Source organism: Schistocerca cancellata, chromosome 1 (genome assembly GCF_023864275.1).
Source record: "Schistocerca cancellata isolate TAMUIC-IGC-003103 chromosome 1, iqSchCanc2.1, whole genome shotgun sequence".
In the NCBI taxonomy this organism is placed as follows: domain Eukaryota; kingdom Metazoa; phylum Arthropoda; class Insecta; order Orthoptera; family Acrididae; genus Schistocerca; species Schistocerca cancellata.
The window spans coordinates 232,142,432-232,166,981 of NC_064626.1; the positions used below are offsets into that span (position 1 = coordinate 232,142,432).

General features: G+C 41.2%; 1 protein-coding gene across 1 annotated transcript in view; it reads right to left on the reverse strand.

Annotated features, from left to right (window-relative positions):
- Window positions 1-1,304: 1,304 nt before the first annotated feature.
- LOC126169882 (exocyst complex component 5) overlaps window positions 1,305-24,550 on the reverse strand; it is a 115,414-nt gene continuing 92,168 nt past the window's right edge. Inside the window, exons 13-17 of the mRNA XM_049920679.1 lie at window positions 23,882-23,968; window positions 23,681-23,786; window positions 7,878-8,034; window positions 1,691-1,851; window positions 1,305-1,607 (exon numbers count right to left, since the gene is read on the reverse strand). Coding sequence (XP_049776636.1) covers window positions 1,509-1,607; window positions 1,691-1,851; window positions 7,878-8,034; window positions 23,681-23,786; window positions 23,882-23,968 — 610 coding nt within the window. The 3' untranslated portion in view covers window positions 1,305-1,508. The remainder of the gene's footprint in view (window positions 1,608-1,690; window positions 1,852-7,877; window positions 8,035-23,680; window positions 23,787-23,881; window positions 23,969-24,550) is intronic.

A 24,550-nucleotide genomic window follows, 5' to 3' on the forward strand; every position in this document is an offset into this window, starting at 1 on the left:
GTGATGGCGAGTTGTGAGTTAGGTTCAGTAAAGCACTTTGGACGCAAAGGACATTGGTCCCAACTTCAACTCCCCATCTAGCACACAGTTTTAACCTGCCAAAAAATTTTAAATTCAATCTGGAGACAATCCTCAAAGCCATTTGTCAGTAATATATTTTCTTCCAAGAATGCTTGCCCTGCAAGGCATGCAGGAGGACTTTCTTGAAGGCTGAACAGCAGGAGAAGAGGTAATGCAGTAAGTAAAGCTGTGAGGGCAAGTCAAGACTTGTGCTTGCATAGCTAAGCCAGGAAATCTCCCAGGTTCGAGTTCTGGTCCTGCACACAGTCTTACTCTGCTAGGGAGTTTAAAAACTGATATGTTTAGAAAGGTAATTAAATCATACCCCTAAAATCATGCACGATGTATGGTAACAGAAATACTTAAAAAGGATTTGGTAAAAATCAAAAAGTGAAGCATCTCTGTTATTCTACAATTTAACTTCAATGTAGTATGCATGTTAGCGAAAAATTGTGTGCCCAATATCTGTGAGGACAAATGCTAAATTCATTCATCTTCTTGAGCTCAGCATCTCCTTCAGTATTGAGGAATACTAAATGTTTTTCAGACAGACAAATGGAAACACACAGAGAACTGGATGGAGAACCATCATCATCAGTTCGGTTCTGGTGTCAGCCAAAAGTATGAGTGTGCAAAACATAAAAGGTTTGCAGTGATTTGAGACTTGAATAAATAGGGTAACATTAACGGTAAGCACAGGCCACTGTCACTGTCAGTAAAATTCTCCAGGGTATGTGACCATATTGTCAATTTATAAAATTCTCTGACATTTCAGCCAATGATGCATATGGTCTTCCTCAGCAAAACACCCCCTGGAAGGTCATTTGCTATAGAACTTTATATATGGCAATGTGGTCACACACCCTGAAGATTTTTATTCACAGTATAACATTAGTTTTGAGTTAACCAGATTTCTAAATATTTATATGTATGCATGTTTTTTAACATTTAATAATGTTTTATTGTTGTATCAAGATGACATGTCTAACATTATTTTATATTTACCTGTGGAATAATAAAGAATTAACTAACTACATTTTCCACCAATGCTATTTGCTGGTAGCATAAACTTATTGACATCCAAATGTGCAGTTAAGCAAAAGATGCATAGAACTCCTGTGGCCTTATTAAATAGGTTGAACAAGTTTGTTATGAAGAAATTCTTCTTGGATGGCTGTCAGAAATTTAGTATTTCATATCTTTAATTTTCTCTACTTCTCAGTGATGAAAGAAACATCACAATATAGTCCCACTATGACATGGTTTATTATTGTAAATGATACAATATAAATGAAAGCATATTAATTCTTTGGATTCATAGTTCTGGTAATAACACACACACACACACGCACACACGCACATTCATTAGAATACAAATTTTGTACTAATATTTTTACAGCCTATGGGTACACAATAATTTAGTAAAGCACAAAATACATTCCATTCCACTATGCTGCCAGGCCCCTCAGGTTGTTTGCCAACTTTTGTGTCTTATAATCACTGCGCAGTTGTATAAAATTTAGAAGTACTGAACGGTCCAGTCCAGCCTGAAAAGGGAAATCAGAACCATAAATTTGAGTCTGTTATCATCTGTGATACACATAGAAAATTCCAGACGTTATGTACTCACCAACTGATCACCATTACACACTTGCTTCAGATTCTCAGGTTTGACGAGCAACAGATTACAAAGTGCATGTAATGTGTCAAAGAGTGTATTTACCAAAGGTATCTTAAATTCTTTCACACATTTACGATACTCATTTACATCGCAAATTGCACACATAGCACCTATAACAAAGTAAAATTAGTTATAAATTCTGTCTTCCTGGCTTCTAATGTTTTGTGTGTTCACAGACCTACAACTGACAAATTAAGCAAGTATATATCTGACATCATCAATATAAACAAAATATGCAAAAACAGAAAACAGTATAGTATGTGTCAATATTATGAAAAGGATAGTTGCTACTCATCATATAGTTGAGATGCTGAGTCACAGATAGGCACAACAACAGATTCTTTCGAGAAAACATGAAAAGTCACAACTGTAGGCAGTGTGTATGTGCGTATGTTCTATCTCCGGCGAAGGCGTTGTTGGCCGATGGCCAAAAGCTCATTTTCTGACAGTCTTTTTGTTGTGGCTATCCATGACTTAGCATCTCTGCTATATGGTGAGTAGTGACAATCGTTTTCATAAATTGTTACATTCCATCCTGGATTTTCCACTGTTGAGTATAGTATATGTTCCATAAACTATCAAACAAAAGCATCTATCATATCTGCAATCACAATAACATGAATTTGGAATGGCTGTGTGTAGAACATTATTAAATGTAAGGTAGTGATTTAACAAAACAAAAAGTTCTTGCACATGCACATCAATTATTGTAAGTAATGAAACAAAAAAGTATTATATTTTTCAATGTTTTAATGGGATAAACAGAGACAAAAGTTAATTTGATAATAATTGTCCTGTTCTTATAAAGGGTGGGTTTTTCAGATGGGGATAAATTGCAAGAAATGATTTCCTCAGAAAATTAGGAGCAAAAAGGTCCTATGTACATAAGCCAAGAAATGCATGGTACATATACTACAGGGTGCTATTCATCACACCTGTAGAGTGCATGACACGCTGAGATGAGACCACCATTATACACAAGGTGTTAGAGGGGGTCACCATGAGCCCCTAATCAAGTGTGAACATGCCACAGCAGTGACTGACCCACACATACAAATGTGTCCTCCTGCAACCAAATGGCATATACCAGCATGAATGAATGTTCCAGTGTCTGCAGGTCCAGGATGGGCTCAGCATACACAACTTCTTTCACATGCCCCAATAGATTTAGGTCCAGTGACCTGGTAGGTCTTGTGACTGGATCAGCTAGGACTGTTTCATCCGATGGTTGGAGTAGACGATGTCGAGATGCCTCCCCATTACCCTTTGTACCACCAAAGGCACATTCTCCAGCATGCGAAGCAGGGTCAACCACAGAGAGTGCAGATATGCCTCATCTGTTAGGTGCTGTGGAAGGATGTCTGGTCCCATGAGGCAGTTGCCAATAATCCCTGCCCACACAATGAGGCTGAACCAGTGCTTTCCCCATATAACACAGGTGAATGTTGTGAAGGTTGACAATACTGTTCCTAGTAAAGATAGTCTCTTCTGTGGGCAGAATTGATGACAGAACTCGCAGCGCCAGGCTGTCTGTGCCATCAACCAGATGTAACCTTTGCAGCAGAGGCAAGTCTGTAGGTAATAGGGCCTGCACGTGTTGCAAGTGGTATGGATTAAAAAGTTAGGCTGCATGCCATGGATATGAGAGATGTATTTTAACATAATCAGAACTATTTGGTTTAATATAATACTAGAAAGTCCTGAGTGGAATACAAACAATGGCAGGAGTAGAGGCAACCAGTCACATCAAAATGGTTAAAAATTTTGGTGATTTTTTTTCATCAATATCCTTCTTCAGAACACACAAACACACACACACACACACACACACACACACACACACACATGCTTGATTACAAGGTTCCATCATTGGCATTGTGTCATCTCTCTGACGATGCAAACATTTAAAGAAATCTCTGACTGCCTGCAAAATGTTTCTTAGTTGTTACTTATTGTCCATCTACTACCTAAGTTGATGAAATGTCGTGTGTATACAACATATGCATATGGTTTATTTTCTCCACATTCTTATTGTTGCCAGTTATGCATCTTATCAAATTTTCATTGTAGAAACTTTATGGGTTGAGACGGAATGTTTTGTTACTGCAGTGATTACAAAACTAAGTCAAATTTACAGAGAACTTGGCAGTATGAGCCCATATCAGTATAATGTTGCTCCTCCTCTGGCCGGGATTCATACACTAATTTGGTTAGGAAGAGAATCATAAAGCCACTGTATATCTGACATCTGAGCTGGTCCCACATGGGCTCTATTGGAGACGGATCTGGGGATCTTGCATCTTGCTGGCCACTGGAGTACCTAATCATCATCATCATCATCATCATCATCATGAATCCATAGTGACACATACCCTGTGTGGCTGAGCATTGTCCTGTAGAAAAATGGTACAGTGATACAGTAGCATACAAGGTAACATATGAGTACACTGGATGTCTATGACATACTGCTATGACATCAGAGTTTCCCCAATTACTGCCAGCCGTGACTTTGAAGTCGTGTCCCATGGTTCCCCAAACCTTGACGTGGGGAATGGAACCCCACCCCAGGTCAATGTCACACATGCTGTCAGTGGTCATTGAGGGTGGTCACCACTGAATACAATGTAATGCTATTCATCAGCAGTCCATGCTTCCTAGTCTGTGTAGTGTTAAGAGCAGCCTATGCACCTGGATGGTAATTCCCTCACCTGGCTGCTGCTATTCTCCTAGAAATGGTGTGGAATGACAAAGAATGTTGTAGATAGGCCATTACTTTTTCTTGGATGGCAGGTGTGGACGTGAAGGTGTTACACTGTGCTTGGTGCACAATACAGTGACCTCTTTTGTTGTCATCAGTCATGGTCAACTGGAACTTTGATGAGTATGCTGGTTCTCATGCAGTCCAACATTAGGCCACTCACACCTGAATGCCCCACAAATATAAGTACTGCATGATTCAACCAGCCAGCCAAGTGCACACACTTAATGAGGGCTTTTTTGGAAATCTTAATAAAAATTTGCTACTTAAATAATAAAAGGAAATGTTTGAAAGAATGATTAAAAAGGGATTGAAAAGGACTCATATTCTGGGTGAACTTTAACTGGCACTAATATAAACAGACCTTCAATATCGAATACATATATTCCATAGCTAACATTTGTCAATTTATGCACACCCATTTTTGTTACTGCTACTGTACATGGAGATTGGTATGACAATACTGGTTACAGATTGCCCCTCCTCTGCTCAGGCGAATTCTTCTTTATTACCTTCGATCCTCTTGATGCAGGATTCTCGGTGCATCGTGGAATAATGAATAGGTAATAACTTTGTGAATAAACTTTGCTATCTTGATAACACTTTTACTGTACAATTGGAATATACATGTTTTACAATATTAAAACGACGGAACTCGCAATACGTCTGCCTGCTATAACGTATAGACACAGATAGATGAATCTGAAGAAATAAAAAAAAAAAATGAAGAGCATCTTTCTCCTTGCTTTGTTTCTGACCCTACAGTATCGCTGGTATATACGTATAAAAAGAAAAGAATGAGATGAAAAGAAAACAACAACAATAATAATAATAATAATAATATGGTACTTCACAGTGGTCAATCAACATCTGACACTGTTCAGGCTCCTTACAGACCCTACAGGGCCTGGTAACAACACTAAACATGTCTCTTCAAGCTTTCCCAGTGTATGTGCTGTAAACAGTCTTCACAGGTTTGCCGCCAAATCATGTTGTGCAAATCCTACAATATTTCCTTGGAGCAACAGTCCAGCATCTTCAGGTGGTTCAACCTTGCTGGTGGCTAGGAACAACTGATGGTATCCGCACATCAATGAACCATTCGTAGAACACACACACGAAGAACGCGCAGGTGCAGAAATAGTGCATGCGTAATGATTTGCAGATAGATGGTGCTATATACAAACTCCCTCTGATGAAAATTGCAGGGCGGCTCTCCTGTGCTTATGCTGTACCCTGCGTTTGCCAACAGTGTGGCCAGACGTTACGCACCAATGGCCGCACTAGACCAATGTTATGACAGGCCTGTTATCAAAGAATCTTGATTTTCACTTCGTGATTTAATAGCAGCCAATGCAGGGTTCCAGGCTGTGCTCAATTGAAATCCCGCACCCTTGTTGATGAGATTATCGGTTGTACAGGTATGTATCGCTTCCCTAATGATGCAATCCCAGAAAGATGACGCCGAGGACAAAACTTTCATCTTTTCATATATCATCTGATGTCCTGTATTCAGACAGTGTTCCGCAGTTTGTCGCTTGTGGCCTGCAGATATAGATCTGTATGCATTGGCTTACGGTACATGCTGTGTCACAAGGTTACATCTGCTTTCCTTCACAGCAAAACATCAAGAGAAGGTAAAGCACCATCTTTTTCCACTTCCATTGTAAAGTTTATATTTGTCAGATGCTGAAGAAACGTAGGCAGAGTATCAAGTCCATGTGGCCACACCACAAATGTATCATCCACTAGGGAGTTTGAGAGTGGCTGACTGTAGTGCTTTTTCTTCAAAGTCCTCCATAAAATAATTGGCCACAACAGGGAACAGAGGGCTTCCCATGGTGACACCGTCCACTTATTCAAAATATTGGTCATGAATCATCCTGCCATCATCCTGCACAATGCTGTAGTGCATTACATACGTTAGTTCATAGAGCACATGTGGTATCTGAACCTGTAAGCCTGTCGGGTGAAATCCAACATTTGAAGACAGTGTTCCGACTAAATGGTTATCCTGAGAGACAGATACATAATGCATTCAGACCCAGGCGAGTTCAATCTATGGAGCAGAATGAAGGTGCGAAGACACCAACCACTTTGGCCTTTTTGCTGTATTTTGGTGCCATGTCGTCGAGAACCTAAAGAACCCTCGAAAGATGTGGAATTAAGTGTTTTTTCAACCATATGCAAAACTGAGAAACCTGTTGGGTTCAGCTATAATGACCTTGGCCTGAGGAAATGTGGTGCATATAAGATTCCTTGTCAATGTGGGGCAGCGTATATAGGCCAGTCATGCCGCACAGTACAAGAAAGCTGAAATGAACATCAGCATCATACATGCCTTTGTCAACCGGAAAAGTCAGCAATTGTGGAACACTGTCTGAATACAGGACATTGGATGATTTATGAAAAGATGGAAGTTTTATCCCCGGCATCATCTTTCTGGGATTGCATCATTAAGGAAGCAATACATACCTGTACAACCGATAATCTCACCAATAAGGATGCAGGATTTCAACTGAGCACAGCCTGGAACGCTGCATTGGCTGCTATTAAATCATGATGTGAAAATCAAGATCCTTTGATAACAGGTCCATCATAACATTGGTCTAGTGTGGCCATTGGTGAGTAACGTCTGGCTGCACTGTTGGCAAACGCAATGTACAGCGCATGCACAGGAGAGCCGCTCTGCGATTTTTGGCAGTTTAAGTTTGAATATGGCACCATCTATCTGCAAATCATTGCATATGGGCGATTTGCACGCCTGCACATTCTTCACACGCGTGTTCTAGAAACGGGGGGTCAACGTGCAGATACCGTCAGTCCTACCTAGCCACCAGCAAGGTAGAACCACCTGAAGATGTCACACAGTTGCTCCGAGGAAATATTGTGGAATTTGCACGTGACCTGGCGGCAAACCCTTGAAGACTATTTACAACACTAAACATGTTCAAGGCTAATGTACTCTGGTGGCCATTCTATATATTACAGAGAACTGCATATTTTTCATTTACGTACCACTGATATATCCGATCATGTTTTCTGGGTGCCTTAATTTTTACTTTTCTTTTACATTTTTTGTCATTATCATCAATGTCCTGCTATGCATTACATAATTATAGCCATTTGTATTGCTATAATCATTTTAATTGACTAGTATTTGCTCAAAATTCTGGCTCTCTCTTTAACAGTTGCCTAGTTCCATTTAATATCTTATTTTCTTTCCATTTTTTCATGCCCGCAACATCTTTTATGATTTGTTAGAGTATCCATGTTACATAAACAGACCCTTTCATTTATGTAGGTATAATCTTTGTTTTCTAAGATTCAAAACTTTTGGAATAACAGCTGTGAAATGAAGATGACCAAGACACTTACCTGCAGTGTTGAACTGAAACTGTTGTAAATGTTCATATATAACCCGATGGAAACGCGTACCCAGTTCAAACATCAATGATTCAACATTTTTTCCATCTAGGCTGTCACGAATGCGCTCTACCATTGCACCCATGTATTGCACGACGGCTAAACAGGCCTGCCAATGAAACCATATGAAATCATTAACAGTGAGGTGTATTAGAAAAAGTTAAACTAACAGGGACTGGAAAATTCTACACAAGCAAATGAATGAGTACAGATAACCAGTCACCATATAGTAGAAACACTGGGCAATAAATAAGCAAGAACTGGAGCATAGTAGCATAGCTTATGACTTGCGATGTTGTTTCCAGAACTGTTCACTTCCGTAGTGGCAGAGGTGATGGTGTATGCCATGATGCATCAGGACGGGGTGAGGTATGCAGGGGAGGGACAGAGCATAATAAGAGTGGAGGAAGATAGCTAAAGTACTGTGATAAGGACAAAGTGAGGTTGTGTGGACTAAGAAGCCGAAATATGGGAAAAGGATTGAAACAGAAGATAAATGTGCAGGACAGAATTAGCATAAGCTGGGTGAGTGTACAGGCTAGGTATTGACAAGGAGATTTGGTAGGTTCAATGGGAGGCAGAAAATTGCCTTGTGAGTGATGGAAATGATTTTGGGGAGGATATGCCTAATTTCAGAGAATAATAAAAATACAGTTTCAGCTCTGACAGATGGTGTGGTTCAGAAGCAAGAGGTCCAACATACTGGGTGACAAGCTGCTCCTATCTGCAGATACTGCCAACCTTTGTGTAGCTACATTTTTACAATAGAGACATTTTGATAAGGAAAGAAAGATTTGCTGGTGGTTTAGGGTTTGATATAAACCTAATTTTTATGAAGCCATCATACCTGAAGAGGGTCAGGTGAAGTACTATGATAGAAGGTTTTAAGGCAGTGGAGAAATGGGGTTTTGGGTTCAGGCTATGAAGATGATGACACTGAAACTCAACCAGATAAGGTGTTTAGCATTTTGAATTGCTAGGAAGGATAAGTCAAACAAGTTGGCAAATGAGGTTGACATGCTGTTGTTGTTGTTGTTGTTGCTTTAGAGCACAAAACAGCTGTCATAAGTGGCCTTTTTGAAACTTAAAATGGTCAATTACCAGATGAAGTTGAAGTCAATAATACTCAGAGCCTGGAGTAGATGGGTAGCTAAAAGCAATCAGTTCCCATTTGAGGTGGATCTTCAAATGGTTGAAAATGAAATTTCCTTTGCCATATTATTATGATGAATAAAAAGTAAAATGCGATCTGCAGCTCTATTTGCTAAAATATCTGATAATTCAGATGGCAAATGGCAAACATACATTAAAACATAAACGGTTATAAAATCGACATTGTGTGAGAAAATGTCACACTATCAATGGTTGGTTGCAGTAAACACAGAGGTATGTGAGGACTCCTCTTAACAAATGACAGTGACTAAAATGAAGCTGCCCAGTACGCAGCCGAGCTAAAAGTATCTTCTTGAAACAAGAGGGGCAAGAGGAAGTTGTCCAAGCTGTTGGGAGTTGTTTTCATTTCCCAGGGACACAACGTGCCGCAACGAAGAGATTATCTGAAGGGACCAAATAGCTAAAAGGCCTAGGTAGTCGGACTGCAGCCTTGGCAGTTTCCTTCCCCGACACTCCGAAGTGACCAGAGACCCACATGAACATCACATTGGCTCCATCATCTGTGAGTGAGGAGGCATTCGTGGATTTGTTGCACTAAGGGGTGGTATGTGTATAGTACACAGAGGCTCTGGAGATCACTAAGTGAATCGGAACATAATACACAATTGAGAAGCCTGTGTCCTCAGACGCACTGGTGACACGATAGAGGGCGGAAAACTCTGCAGTAAAAATCAAGCACTGGTCTAGAGGCTGGTATATAAAATGTTTGTTGCCAATGACAAAGGTGCATCCAACACCACGGGTGGTCTTAGAGCCATCAATGTAGACGACAATGCTGTCTCTAAGTTGTGTGCAAAGTTCGAGAAACTTACAGCTATAGGTCAAACATAGATAATGTCCATGAGAAGCAAACTAAGTCTAAGATTAACACAGACCTCTGCATGAAGCCAAGGTGGGGAACAGCTCTCACCCATCAGGAATGTAGCAGGCAAAATGAGGTTCAGCTTCTGAAGCAGTATATGACAGCGAACTCCAGGAGGCAACAAAGCAGTCACACTTACCCCGTATTAGCAGTCAAGGGAGTTTTCAAAAAGGACTCACAGGACGGATGGTTGGGCACTGAGGGCAGACAGCATGTGTATCTGCTGAGGAGCACATCGCGCCCGTATGACAGTGGTAGTTCGGCAGTTTTTGATAGAGCCTCATAACTAGGCTGGTGCAGAAGCTCCAGTGGCCAAACATATGCCTTGATGATCAATTGAGTTGAGATGGCGTCAAACAGACAGTTGTGCAGATGACCAAACGGGACACTCATAGTCCATTTTTGATTGGACAAGGGATTGGTATAAGTGGGTGAAGATTTCCCGATCTGCTCCATATGAAGTACAATTTAAAACATGTATGATATTTATAGATTGGGTACAGAGTCTGACAGATAAGATATGTAGGAGGACCAACAGAATTTCCTATCTAGTGTGAGACCCAACAATTTTGTGGTTTTGACAAATGGAAGAGCAACAGGACTGAGATGTGAGGATGATTGAAGAAACTCTTTATGCCCCCAGATGTTCAGACAGACAGTTTTTGTCAGTGGAAAAGTGGAAGCCATTGTCGATGCTCCATGAGTAAAGATGGTTGAGACATTGCTGAAGTAGTTGCTCAAGTAAACAGGTCTATTGAGAGCTGCAGTATATCACAAAGTCATCGATGAAAAGAGAGCCTGAGATGCCTTGCTGGAGACAGTCTATGACAGGGTTAACTGCTGTGGCAGATAGAGCTATGTTTAGCACAGAGCCCTGCGGCACCCCGTTCTCCTGAATAAAAATGCTTGACAAAGCTAAAGCCACATGAGCCTTGAAAACATGGTCTTTTAAAAACTCCTGAATGAGATGGGGCACGTGGCCTCGGAAGCCACATATGTAAATTGTATGGAGTATGTCCATCCTCCAACAGGTATCATAAGCCTTCTCCAGATCAAAAAACACAGTTACAGTTTGCAATTCCCACAGAAAATTGCTCATAGTGTGTGTTGACAGTGACTAGACCAACTGCAGAGTGGTGCTTACAAAATCAACATCACGCATTTGTTAGCAAATTCCGAGACTCAAGCTACCGTACCAGCTGACCACTGATCATGTCTTCCATTACCTTGCAGACACTGCTGGTGAGGGAAATTGGGCAGTAGTTGGATGGAAGATGTTTGTCCTTACCATGCTTGGATATGAGGATTACAGTGGCTTCACATCAATGACTGGGAAAAACACCATCTGTGCAGATGCGATTGTACGTACGAATAAGAAATTGCTTGCCGGAAAGAGAGAGGTGCTGCGACATCTGAATATGAATATTGTCCAGTCCTGGAGCAGAGGATTGTGATGAGGTGAGAGTATGTTCGAGTTCCATCATGATAAAAATGGTATTGTAGCATTTGTGATTCTTGAGGGGAAAGATATCTCCTGTGCCTCCTCCGCTTGCTTCTTGTGGAGCTCAAGATCTCTTCAAAGTATTGACCCAAGATGTTGGGCCAAAATGACATCGTTTTCTACAGTCAGGCCAGGAATTGGGAGATATACCTCATTTCCAAAAATCCGACGAAGGTTACCCCCAAACAACAGAAGAGGGAATAAAATGGTTAAAATAATTAGTAAAAGAGATCCAACTAGTTTTTTTTCTATTTATGATAATGCGAAGACACACTGTGTGTAACTGTTTATAGTGAATACAGCTGTCCTTTGTGAGATGGTGTTCAAAGACACAGATAGCAGGTCTCTTCATATGAACCGTGTTGCAGCATTCGTCAGTATACCAGGGGACTGGGACACAATGGGGTAGGGAAGAGGTTCAGGGGACAAAACATTCTTTGGCGGTAAGGATAACATTCGTAAGTTACTGTGCCTGATCATCATTGCTGTGGAAGTGTTGTTTGTCGAAGGTTACCAGTGAAGAGTACAGTCTTCAGTCAGTTTTAGAAAGCTGCCAGTTGGTCTTGTACACAATGGAACATGAGTTAGCAGATGAAATATGCTTGGGAAATGGTTGCATGAGTATGTGTCTGAGAGGTGGTGGGCAAGCTGTACAGTACAAAGTGAGAGATCCAGGTAAGAGAAAATGTGGGTAGAATCGGAAAGGAATGTGGGTTGACCAGTGTTGAGAGAAATGAGAGTAAGCTGGTTAAGAATATCTGCCAGAAGAGAGCCTCTTGGGCAGGTTCTCAAAGAGCTCCAAATGGGGCGGTGGGCACTGTATCAGAATGGGTTGAGGGAGCTGAGCAGTAAGCTGCAGTATATATGCACTGATGAGATCAAAGGATGGGGATAAGTAGATATTACAAAGAGGAAAGGTATAACTGGGGAGAGAAAGACAGACACCAACAGCATGTAGCTGGGTGTTCAATGAAATGGTTTGGCAATGGATGTCATCCCAAACGAGTGTCACAACTCCCCCATGAGCTGGAGTTGCTATCTTGGAGGAGGAGGAGGAGGATATTAGTGTTTAACGTCCCGTCGACAACGAGGTCATTAGAGACGGAGCGCAAGCTCGGGTGAGGGAAGGATGGGGAAGGAAATCGGCCGTGCCCTTTCAAAGGAACCATCCCGGCATTTGCCTGAAGCGATTTAGGGAAATCACGGAAAACCTAAATCAGGATGGCCGGAGACGGGATTGAACCGTCGTCCTCCCGAATGCGAGTCCAGTGTGCTAACCACTGCGCCACCTCGCTCGGTTTGCTATCTTGGAAGGAGTGCCGAAACACAGAGTGTGAAGGGTAAGATTTCAAAATGGTCTTGAGGGTGTAATTTTGCTTTTTTTTTTTTTTTTTTTTTTTTGAGGCATAAACCAGATGGGAATTGTGATAGAATTAGCAACAGTAAGTCTGCCCTGTGTGAACTGATGATGGAAACGTTCCATTGAAGATCAGCCATATTAGATGATAAGAGATACACTGATGAGCCAGAATATTATGACCACCGACCTACTATCGATATAAAAATGCCCATGTGGTGGCAGAGTCACCTGGTGAGGAATTAATGCTAGTCAGACACACGCACAGTGCATGTAGTATCAGTGAGTATGTTGTCCGTGTGTAACATGGGGAAGGCATGCAATATATCTGAGTTTGACCAGGGCCAGATTGTAATGGCGCAGAGGCTCAGAATGAGCATTTGGAAACTGCATGACTTGTCGGGTGTTCGAGGAGTGGTGAAAACCAAGGTGAAACGACGTTCAGATGTCGTGGGGTTTGGCAGCCATCCCTCAATAGATGGTGGACATCACAGGCTGGGCAGACTGGTAAAACAGGACAAGCAGTGAACTGTGGTGCAATAACATCAGACTTCAATGCTGGGCAGAGTACAAATGTGTCTGAACACTCCTTAACAATGGGTCTCTGCAGCCAACGACCCATGCATGTGCCATTGTTAACACAATCACACTGGCAATTATGACTGAAATGGGCACATGAGCATTGGCACTGGATGTTGGCACAGTGGCAGAGCATTATACGGTTGGCAATGGGAGGGCACAAATGCATCATGTTTATCGATAGCAGTGGTATTTTTCCACAAGATAATGCATCATGTCCCAAGGCCATAAGTGTGATGCAGTGGTTCAAGGAACACAGCGATGAGTTCCAACTGGCGTGCTAGCCCCCAACTCCCAGATCTGAGCCTGATCGAACACATCTGGGATATGACTGAACGTGGCATCAGAGCTCATCACCCCCCCCCCCCCCCTCGGAATTTATGGAAATTAGGTGACTTGTGTATGCACATGTGGTGCCAACTCCCTCCAGCAACATACGAAGGCCTCGTAGCTTCAATGCCTTGACATGTTGCACTGTTATCTGCCCCAAAAATGGGCACAGAGGCTATAAGGTAGGTGGTCGTAATGGTCTGACTGATCAGTGTTTTTCTCTTATAAGAGGCAATTACTTTTTCTGCTGCCAGTGCCAGATTTTGGCTGTGAACTATTTAAGGTTCTGAAGCTGGAGGATCCCATTCCAATATTTCTTCAGAAGTACCAAGAACCTCACTGGGTCAGTCAGCTGACTTCAGGGTGCAGAAACGGTTGGTGATTTGCACTGGTGAAATGAAGGACAACCAAACAAAGGTGCTGCGCAGTGTCGCTGTTGTAGAGTTGGAGAAGGGGTAGAATGTTTGTCTTTGTTTGACTTTTTAGTACCTTTGCATTTGTCAGACATGGACCCAGATGTTTGATGACTTAAGAGGTATTCCTTTTTAAATTTCTGTTCTTCTGGCTGTGTCACAAGTGACTTCATTAGTATGGGTGAAGGTTTTTTGGAGGTATGAGAACTGTAGTGGGCAGAGATGAGGACATCAGCTTAGCACTAGGTGATTTCACAACTGTAGCACTGAACTGGAGATTGCAGGTCTGCATGGCCATAGTTTTTGTGGGTCATGCGGTAGCAAGAACGGTACTATTACTGCTGGACAAAGGTATGCAAGGCTTTCGGCTAGCTAAAATTTTGCAACCAACATTGATGGGTATGACTTCCATCACCAGGATCTCTTGAATGGCTCACTCACTGAAGTGCACATGGCATTCACAGGATGAAGTGGCATAGTTGCCACTGCAATTGATGCAGTGGGGAGGAGGAGGTGAGGAATCTCCCTCATGAACGTTCTTGCCATACATTACACATCTGACTGTGTTTTTACACTGACGATGATGACTTCATAACCTGCCACAATCTTCAATGAGAGTTCCACTTGATCAAATATTAAGGAAAGGATGCGGGTATGCATGAATTCTGCATCAACCCTCTTCATAACCCGATGGACTGTGGTTACACCCTGATCAGAGAGATAATTTTGTATATCTCTCTGTCATTCAACCAAGGAGCTGAGTGTATAAAATGCCACATGAAGAAGTCGGTGTTCAACGAGCCTCTACACGAACAGGTTATCTGTGGAGGAGTGTAGCTTTAAGCAGTTTTGTGCTTGAAAGGCACTGTGTGTTCTAGAAGCAAAGTTCCACTATAAAGGCGAGTGCAGGAGTTTAGTGGGCCGTCACTGTGTCACAACTTTCTAAATACTGAATGGGTACCCTGTAGAAAAATTCTGACCTCCTTCTGTGATGACACTGTGAGGTAGCAAGTTCAGCTGGATGGTTTGTCGTGTCCTTGGCCTCATTCCATTTCCATGTCTTAGACAGAGGCTATATTGATGAAGTTGATGTACTCATCGCAAGTGAATCCCCCATGATTGCCAACATCTGTGATTGCGTGCTCCTTCCTTCTGAGGGCCCCACAGAAAGGAGCAAGTGTGCTTTAAGTGATTGTTCGCACCTCAGGTCACACCTCCCAAACTCCAGACAGAGGTACCAATTGGCAATTGGGAAGGCATTGGCTCTGGCAATCACCCCTCCCTGAGCCTAGCCTTCTCCAGGGGGAACGCATGAGCCCCACTTGTTGGCCTGGATTGCTAGGAATCATGCATTATGCAGTCACCCTTTATGCATAAAATTTGTGAGCTGGCCTTCAAGCATAGGAAGGAAGAAAGACGAAAATGGAGACCTTAAACATTGAAGTGGAGGAAGGGCAGGAGAAGTGAGATCGAGAAAGGAGAGAAAGACGAAACTGATACATTCGTAAGTTTTGGTTACCCAATTTTACACAAGACTCTGTCCCCAAGGGGGGTGAGAAAGAACAATAGTAAGACATAAATGCAGCACAGAAAAGGAAGCAGTACTGCAAGAGCAGGGGACCCATGTTTGCCAATCTCATACTCACAAATGAGTTGTAGATCCCCGGGGTGGGGGTTAAAATGTGAATATCCATATCCATATCATGGGTAGGTTTGTATATCTTCTCTTCAAAGAAGAAACAGTTGTGGACAAAGATATAGTTGTTCATCTGTATTAAGAGTGAAGTGATAAATCTGAAGTCTAAAGGAGATTGCGAGAATTAGTGTTGTGTAGTAAAAAGGCAAGGGAGATTGTGTCAACAGTAATAAATAGGAAGTTGTGTGGTAAAGGGGTAGAAATTATGTTGAGACAGTGTAGGAAGGGCTTGGTATCCTTGATGTAGGACCAATGAGTTCGAGGTGTTTGTTGGCTAGAGTGGCAATCCTTTCCAAAGGAGCACAATAACCTGTTACAATTGAGGATCAAGTGTGCCTCTGCTTGTGGATTTCAGGAAATATACAGTGAGTGAGCTGCTGGGTGTGCTGGGTATGAGAACAGAGATGACTTTTGGTAAGAAGACCTGGGATGGTCCCTAGGGTTTGCGTGAGCTTTGGAAGTGATGCTGGACTTATCAAATTGGATCTCTTCAGCAAGGCATGTTTGGGGATGTGACAGATGGTTGAGACTTTTTGCCAAGTAATCTCTGCAGTTCATCACAACAGTGTGGAGCCTCTTTGTCGGTAGGAGGGGGGGGGGGGGGGGGGATTGGATAATGGGGTTTCTCGCAGACTGTGGATCACCGTTCTTACTCTGTCTTGAGATAAAGTATGTGTTATTGGTAATAAACATTAGGAAGGAAGTTGATATGAGACTGCAAATGCAAATGCCTGGAAGCTAACCAGGAGCGGAATAAGCCAGAGTGGAGGTGGATCACATTTGGATAGAGATGTGAACTGCGGAAGGAAAAGTTTGATGTGGAGTTGTGTCAGCTTTGGTTAGAAGGTTAAGGTGGAGGAGACTAGGTCTGTAGTTAGTCCAGAATGGTTTAACTTTTGTGTGCATGGGGATATTTTATATTCTATTGACATTTCTAAGGGATTAAGTTTTTTGGAGAATGGATTTCAATGGCATTCTGGGTGTCATGCTGAGGGGGTCTTTGTGGGGATGCCTTATCATATATCTCAGCAAGCCATGGACTGTACACTATCATGGACTCATGGTGGGGTTCTCTGGGGGCATAGTAGTTTTGAAAAGTAGCGTTATTCCAAAGTGAGAATAGAAGAACAGTTGACTGCTTGTAACAACAGAATATAAAGCAGCAAGCATGTATTTCTGCGTAGCATTTCCTACCAAATCCCTGGATTGACTTCAACCAAATTTAGCAGACAGGCAGCAGTTTTCATGAGTATTAGCACTATAAGTTAGAACCTCCTAGCCCCCACAGGAGTGCAGATACAGGTGCAAAACTGTTTTCCACCCTCCCTTAAGTAGGCATCCCTGCACAACAGGCATGTTGTAGTGTAGCAGTATTGGCCTGCTTTGCCAATCTGTTTTGTAGGGTCTACATGTGTGAATCTGCATGGTTGGGGAAGGTTGACAGGTATACAGGAGAGGGTGGGCATAGAGAGATGGGGTGGAGTGGATGGACAGAGGATGGAGAAGGGGATGGACAGAGAGAAAGGGTGGAGAATGTGACGGCAGAGACAGAGCAGGAGGATATGGACACAGACAGAGCAGGTGGTGGATAGATCTGGGAGGAGGAGGATAAGAACAGAGAGAGAGGGGGGGGGAGAGGGAAAAGATGTGCTGTGTAGGGAGTATCGGCATGCCTTCCAAGAAGACTGGTATGGCTTAATGGGGGGATGGAGTGCAGAGGGAGGAGGTAGATAGATAGGTGGAAAGAAGGTGATGGACAGGGAGAGCGGGTAGTTTGAAAGTGGAGGGGGGAGAGGGGAAGATGGATAAAGAGAGGGGCAGGAGGATATGGGCAGAGGGAAGGGGGAGGAAGGAATGGGCAGAGGGAAGGGGAGGAAGGAATGGGCAGAGAGAGGAGGCGGAGGGGATAGACAAAGAAGAGGGAATGGGAGGAGGTAGAAAGAGGAGGAGATAGAGAAACAGACAGATAGATAGATAGAGAGAGAGGGGGGGGGAGGAGATGCACGCAACATATGTGTCGAATGCATTTGGGATTTGGGAGCGTAGCTCCTGGGAAATTCACAGAAGCTCACGTGTGTGTGTGTGTGGGGGGGGGGGGGGGGGGGGACACGGACACGCGTGTGTTCAGATGCACACACGACACACACACACACACACACACACACACACACACACACTTTTAAGCTTCTTTGAACGGAACTGTCAAATTGGTTGAGCTGATTTACATAGAAGTAAACATGTTCATAGCAAATTATCATTATTAAACATTACAATTAATTGTAATGGAAAACATTCTGTATTCTGTGTATCATAAAGTAATTAAACTACGTCATGTGATTTAAACCTGCAACAAAATTAGATATGACTCATATGTATCAGTTGCTACGTTTATTAAGCACTCTTGAAAATAACTGATTCAAACTGGCTAACAGTGGTGTCGTATTCAAATAATATACAAGGTCAACAGAAATTGTCTTTTATATCAATATTTGGTGGTTGTACCTGAAACTCTAGGTCAAAATTTAAAAATTTCCTCAACTCTTTTTTGCGGCATGTTAAAATAAGTTTTGCTTTATTGGTGCTCTAAAATTGTTTTAAGCTGTCACATCACTTATCGCTGACAATCTGAAATTCAGTTAGAACTAAAAACAAGATAAATTTGAAAGGGAAGGTATTTTATTCTTGAAGAAATAAATTTTAGTTTCAAGAGTTTGTATTACTCTGTGATCCTGGAGACTGAGTTTCTTTACCGAGACTCATAATGTGCATTATTTAATGTCTCTCTTAATTCCTACAGAAGATATTTCTGGTCTCTAAAAGTCTTTATGCTCGATCAATTTTTCTTTAGAACAGGTTTCTGCTTCCTACTCTTCTGCTCTTGTGGAAAAATATCTCATCCCACAGCATCAGCTATTTAATAGACATTATTCCCTTGTAACTTCCATGAACATGAAAATCTGTACTCTTCATGTGATAGGAAATTTCTGGCAAAATGTAACTAATTTGGGAGTAAGGGAGACTACTCACCAAATAATAGATGCTGAAAATGTAATGCCAGGATTGGAGATTATGCTGGACTTCTGGGATGATGTCACAATGGCAGAGCTTGTAAGTGGAGGAGTAAGAGTGTTGCCCAATTCACCCACCTGGAACATCCTCCTCTAGGCCTTCAAAAGCTGATCCTATTCCATCAAAGGCGGGGCAAATGTGAAAGCAATCGTGCCATATACCAGATCTGCTGAAATTTCTCCATAACATTTTATATGGGCATGACAACCAATTAACTGTCCACCAGAATGAACGGCCATCACCAAATTGTGGCTCAGGGCAGAGCTGACTATCCATTGATGGAACATGCTGCTGCTGAGCACAACATGGTAGAGTTAAATGGCTGCTTCACAGCCTGTGCCATCTGGACCCTTCCCTTGAATACCAGCTATTCTGAACTACACACATGGCGGCACTTCTCCTCCACTCTCAGCTATCCTTCCTCAACCCCTCCACCTACTTCCCACCTCTTCCTCCCTCTACCCATCCCACACATCACAACTTCTCATCTCAGCCCACCTGCTGAGCTGCAGTCCGTGTTCATCAGCCCCAATGTAGCTGCACAGAAGTGAGGGTGTGTGTGTGTGTGTGTGTGGCGGGGTGGGGGGTGGGGGTGGAGGGGGGGGGGCACACATATGTACATGTACTCTAGCTCATTAAAGAATTTGTCTGAACATTAGCAAAGCTTTCATTCTTCTTTGTATGCCTACTGATAACTCAAAGACTCTGCCCTCTGACTATAGCCACTTTACACTACATTTGGTTGTTAGACAAAGGGAGTAGTGTTCAGACCCAATCTAGTTACCGTGACTTAACTTTTCAGTGATTTCTGTGAATAACATGGTGTGTGACAAGACGGTTCTCTCAAAAAAGTGACAGTTAATTTCCTTCAGCATATTTTTTTCCAATATGAGCTAATATTTTGTCTCTAATGAAACAAACAGGTGTCACGCAAACATACCCTACAGTCAGTTGCCCTGTGTTCTGATTTCCATTGTCAGATATCTTTATTTGAGTTTATTAATTTTTTCATGCTTTTTCTCATTATTGCTTCATTGTGTCTCCTTTCCTTAATGACACATAAGAGAATTGTCGCTTCTCAAGGGTATTCATACATAGATATGGAACCATATATAGCAGGCCTGGCAAAGTGTGCCTTATAAGCCACCCCCCCCCCCTCCCACTCCAGGGAGTGCTACTCCCTCCAATTCAATATCAGCAATGTCCGCACTGCTCCTGGATTTCTGTAACTGTCTCTGCTGAGATCTTATTGTTCACTTGTTTGCATACACTATATGAAGATTTACTTGCTTTCATTCCTTTGTTCAAAACAAGTAACTTGGATATTTTTAATGCTGTTGTAAAGTGTGTTGACAAAACTGATGTTTTTTTTTAAAAAAAAGGTCAGCAATTTATACTGAATCTGCACCTGCTATGTTTGGTAGGGAAAATGACTGTTTTCCAATTAAGAAAAATGGAATAAATGCTTTATCTCTTATGAAACATTGTGTAGGAAATGTGCCAGAATTCTGTCTGCTATGACAGATGTAAGGAAAATTATGAATGTAGTATGTGGAACTCTATCACTGTCTCAATGAAAATTTAACAATTTTTGAAAAATTTTGATATGTAGTATGGAGATACACTTCTTCATTCTGAAATTCATTGCCTGATGCACAAAAACATTTAGCTACTTTGTTTTTAATTTATTTTGTTAAAGGAACTAAAATTGGATTTTACAGAAGTTGAAAATAAACTGAGGGCTCTTTTTTCAGAATTAGCATTTCTCACAGAATTTAAGGAGATGGGACTTGGATACACTGAAAGAGCCAGAGGCTGTAGAGAGTTTCAGAGAGAGAAAAATAGGGAACAACAGACATGAACAGGGGAAAGTGATGCAGTAGAAGAAGAATGGGTAGCTTTGAGAGGTAAAATAGTGAAGGCAGCAAAGGTTCAAGTAAGTAAACAGACGAGGGCTAGTAGAAATTCTTAGGAAACAGAAGATATATTGAATTTAATTGATGAAAGCAGAAAATATAAAAATGAAGCAAGTGGAAAGGAACACAAAAGTCTCGAAAACGAGATCGACAGGTAGTGCAAAATGGCTAAGCAGGGATGGCTAGAAGAAGACAGACGGAAGTTTGTAGAGGCATAAATCAGTATGAGTAAGATAGATACTGCCTATAGGAAAATTAGAGATGCCTTTTGGAGAAAATAGACCCCTTGTATGAATATCAAGAGCTCAGATGGAAAACCAGTTCTAAGCAAAGAAGGAAAACCGGAAAGATGGAAGGAATATATAGAGGGTCTATACATGGGCGATGTAGTTGAGGGCAATATTATGGAAATGCAAGAGGACAGAGATGGGAGATATGATACTGCTTGAAGAATTTGACAGAGCACTGAAAGACCTAAGTCGAGACAAGGCCCTGGGAGTAGACAACATTACATTAGAGCTACCTGATAGCCCTAGGAGAGCCAGCCCTGATAAAACTCTACCAACTGGCGAGCAAGATGTGCGAGAGAAGTGAAACACCCTCAGACTTCAAGAAGAATATAATAAGTCCAATCCCAAAGAAAGCAGGTGTTGACAGGTGTGAAAATTACCGGGAATTATGAGTTTATTAAGACACAGTTGCAAAATACTAACACGAATTCTTTAAAGGCCTATGGAAAAACTGATAGAAGTCAACCTCAGGGAAGATCAGTTTGGATTCTGTAGAAATGTTGGAACACGCAAGGCAAAACTGCCCTATGACTTATCTTAGAAGATAGGTTCAGGAAAGGCAAACCTACTTTTCTAGCATTCGTAGCCTTAGAGAAAGCTTTTGACAATGTTGACTGGAATACTCTCTTTCAATTTCTGAAGGTGGCAGGGGTAAAATACAGGGAGTGAAAGAATGAAAGGCTATTTACAATTTGTACAGAAACCAGATGGCTGTCATAAGAGTCGAGGAGCTCGAAATGGAAGCAGTGGTTGAGAAGGGAGTGAGACAGGGTTGTAGCCTATCTCCAATGTTATTCAATCTGTATATTGAGCAAGCAGTAAAGGAAACAAAAAGAAAAATGTGGAGTAAGAATTAAGATCCATGGAAAAGAAATAAAAACTTTGAGGTTTGCCGAAGACATTGTAATTCTGTCAGAGACAGCAAAGGACCTGGAGGAGCAGCTGAACAGAATGGACAGTGCTTCAAAGAGGGATATAAGATGAACATCAACAAAAGCAAAACGAGGATAATGGAATGTAGTCAGATCGAATGAGGTGATGCTGAGTGAACTAGATTAGGAAATGAAACACAAAGTAGTAAATGAGCTTTGCTATTTGGGAAGCAAAATAACTGATGACTGTCAAAGTAGGGAGGATATAAAATGTAGACTGGCTGTGGCAGGGAAAGTGTTTCTGTAGAAGAGAAATTTGTTAACATAATATAGATTTATCAGGAAGTCTTTTCTGAAAGTATTTGTAAGGAATGTAGCAATGTATGTAAGTGAAACATGGACGATAACTAGTTTAGACAAGAAGAGAATAGAAGCTTTCGAAATATGGTGCTACAGAAGAATGCTGAAGATTAGATGGATAGATCACGTAACTAGTGAGGAGGTACTGAAAAGAATTGGGGAGAAGAGGAATTTGTGGCACAACTTGACTAGAAGAAGGGATCGGTTGGTAGGACACATTCTGAGGCATCAAGGGATCACTAATTTGGTACTGGAGGGAAGTGTGGAGGGTAAAAACACTGGAGGGAGACCAAGAGATGAATACACTAAGCAGATTCAGAAGTATTGTAGTAGTTATTCGGGGATGAAGAGGCTTGCACAGGATAGAGTAGCAGGGAGAGCTGCATCAAACCAGTCTCTGGACTGAAGACCACAACAACAACACAGATTTTACAGATCACTTGACCAATCTGAATTTATGTTTGCAAGGACAGGAATGCTCCATTTCTGATACGTTAATGGATGTTAATAGATTCCAGTATAAACTTAATAGTGTTTAAATTGCAACAAAATGATGAAAATTTTCCTCATTTACCACATTACTATGAACTGAAACAAGAATGCAAGAAATTAGACTTTCCAAGACTCGCTTCCATTATTAATGAAGTCTCCAATAGGTTCACAGACATTTTAAAGATTTGAAATCTCTAAAACCAGATGCCAGTTTCTTTAATAATGCAATAAAAATTAGTCTTGGAAGTGTCAAAAGTGATCTTCAAGAAAAAGCATGCAGTTTACAAAATGATCCATTCATGCTATCTAGAACTGAAAGAGATGCTACAAGATCATTACTCAAAAAATGCTAACTTCACTGTTAAAATAAAGCCATTTTTTAGAGCAACATGCATTCATGAAATTATATTAAATTTCCTCAGCTTAGTGCTGTGAGCAATAAGCCATTGGAACATTAATTTTGCTTTGCTACAATGCAAACTTATACTGATATTGAGGGACTTGTCATGACCAAATTACATAAAACTACCCTATGCATTCAAATATTTCATTAATATACGCAATAGTTTGATAATATACGCAATAGTTTGACACACACAATTAAATGAAAATGAAAGTTTAATAGTTTAAGTCTTGAGATGTTCACATATAGGAAGTATACAATGCATGACAACTGACAATCATCCCTGCAATTGGTCAGAGTGGCAGTGGCGCCAGGGCTGTGGCATCATTGCACAAGTCTAGCTGGAGGGAAAATATTTGCAAGCCACACCTTGCCAGGTGTAATATATAGATATAGCAACCATTTATCATACATTTATGTAAAAGTAATAATTAATACTCACAGGAGATGCCAGTGTATCTAAGTCATCTGTTTCTGGTTTGAAATCTGTTTTCTTCTGTTCATTCTGGAGGTACAATTTTACTCCACCAACAATTGCATTAATTGATCTTTCAAAGATAAAAAGGAAATAAGAATAAACAACTGATGATCACTTAAAACACTGCAGCATGTAAATAATCATGTGCATAAAGCATTTACAAACCTGTCTAAACCCGTATCCAGTTTCAGTTCTGTCTGTTCCAAAATATACTTCTTTTTCTGCAAACATTCACCATGTTTAGGGGTAGACCTAGAGAAAATAAAACTCAATAGTTCTGTTTATTCAGTACATTTTACAGGAGATTATGTGAGAAAACTGACATACATAGAGCTAAGCAGATTCCTATTCCACATTTAAAATGCAAAACTCCAGGGAATGAGGAAATCTATGTAAACTTTGGAACTGAAACAAATGAGAAATTTCCATCAAGATGAAGAGCTAGATGCTTTAGATTTTATCCAGAAACTGTGAATACAAAGAAGAAGAAAAAAACAATTATATTCATTTAACATTAGTATGATTATATTATGTGTAGTTCAGGTTTTCACATCGCATATTTCTTTTGTGAACGACACTGGTTCTTAGAAATCTTAGACAGTTTAAAATCTCCAAAACTTGGAGATTTTTGCTACAAAAGGTTTACAGTGCGTATGACAAATTACTAGCAATGAAGATGTGAAATCTATTCATGAGATGAAAACCACACAACTAACTAGACTATTTACAAATCTGTAAGAACATACTGCATTATATGTTAAACACAACCACTTCACACGAATCGCATAAAACATGCTGTTAAACACCACATAGCTGTCAAGAAATTTTCAGTAG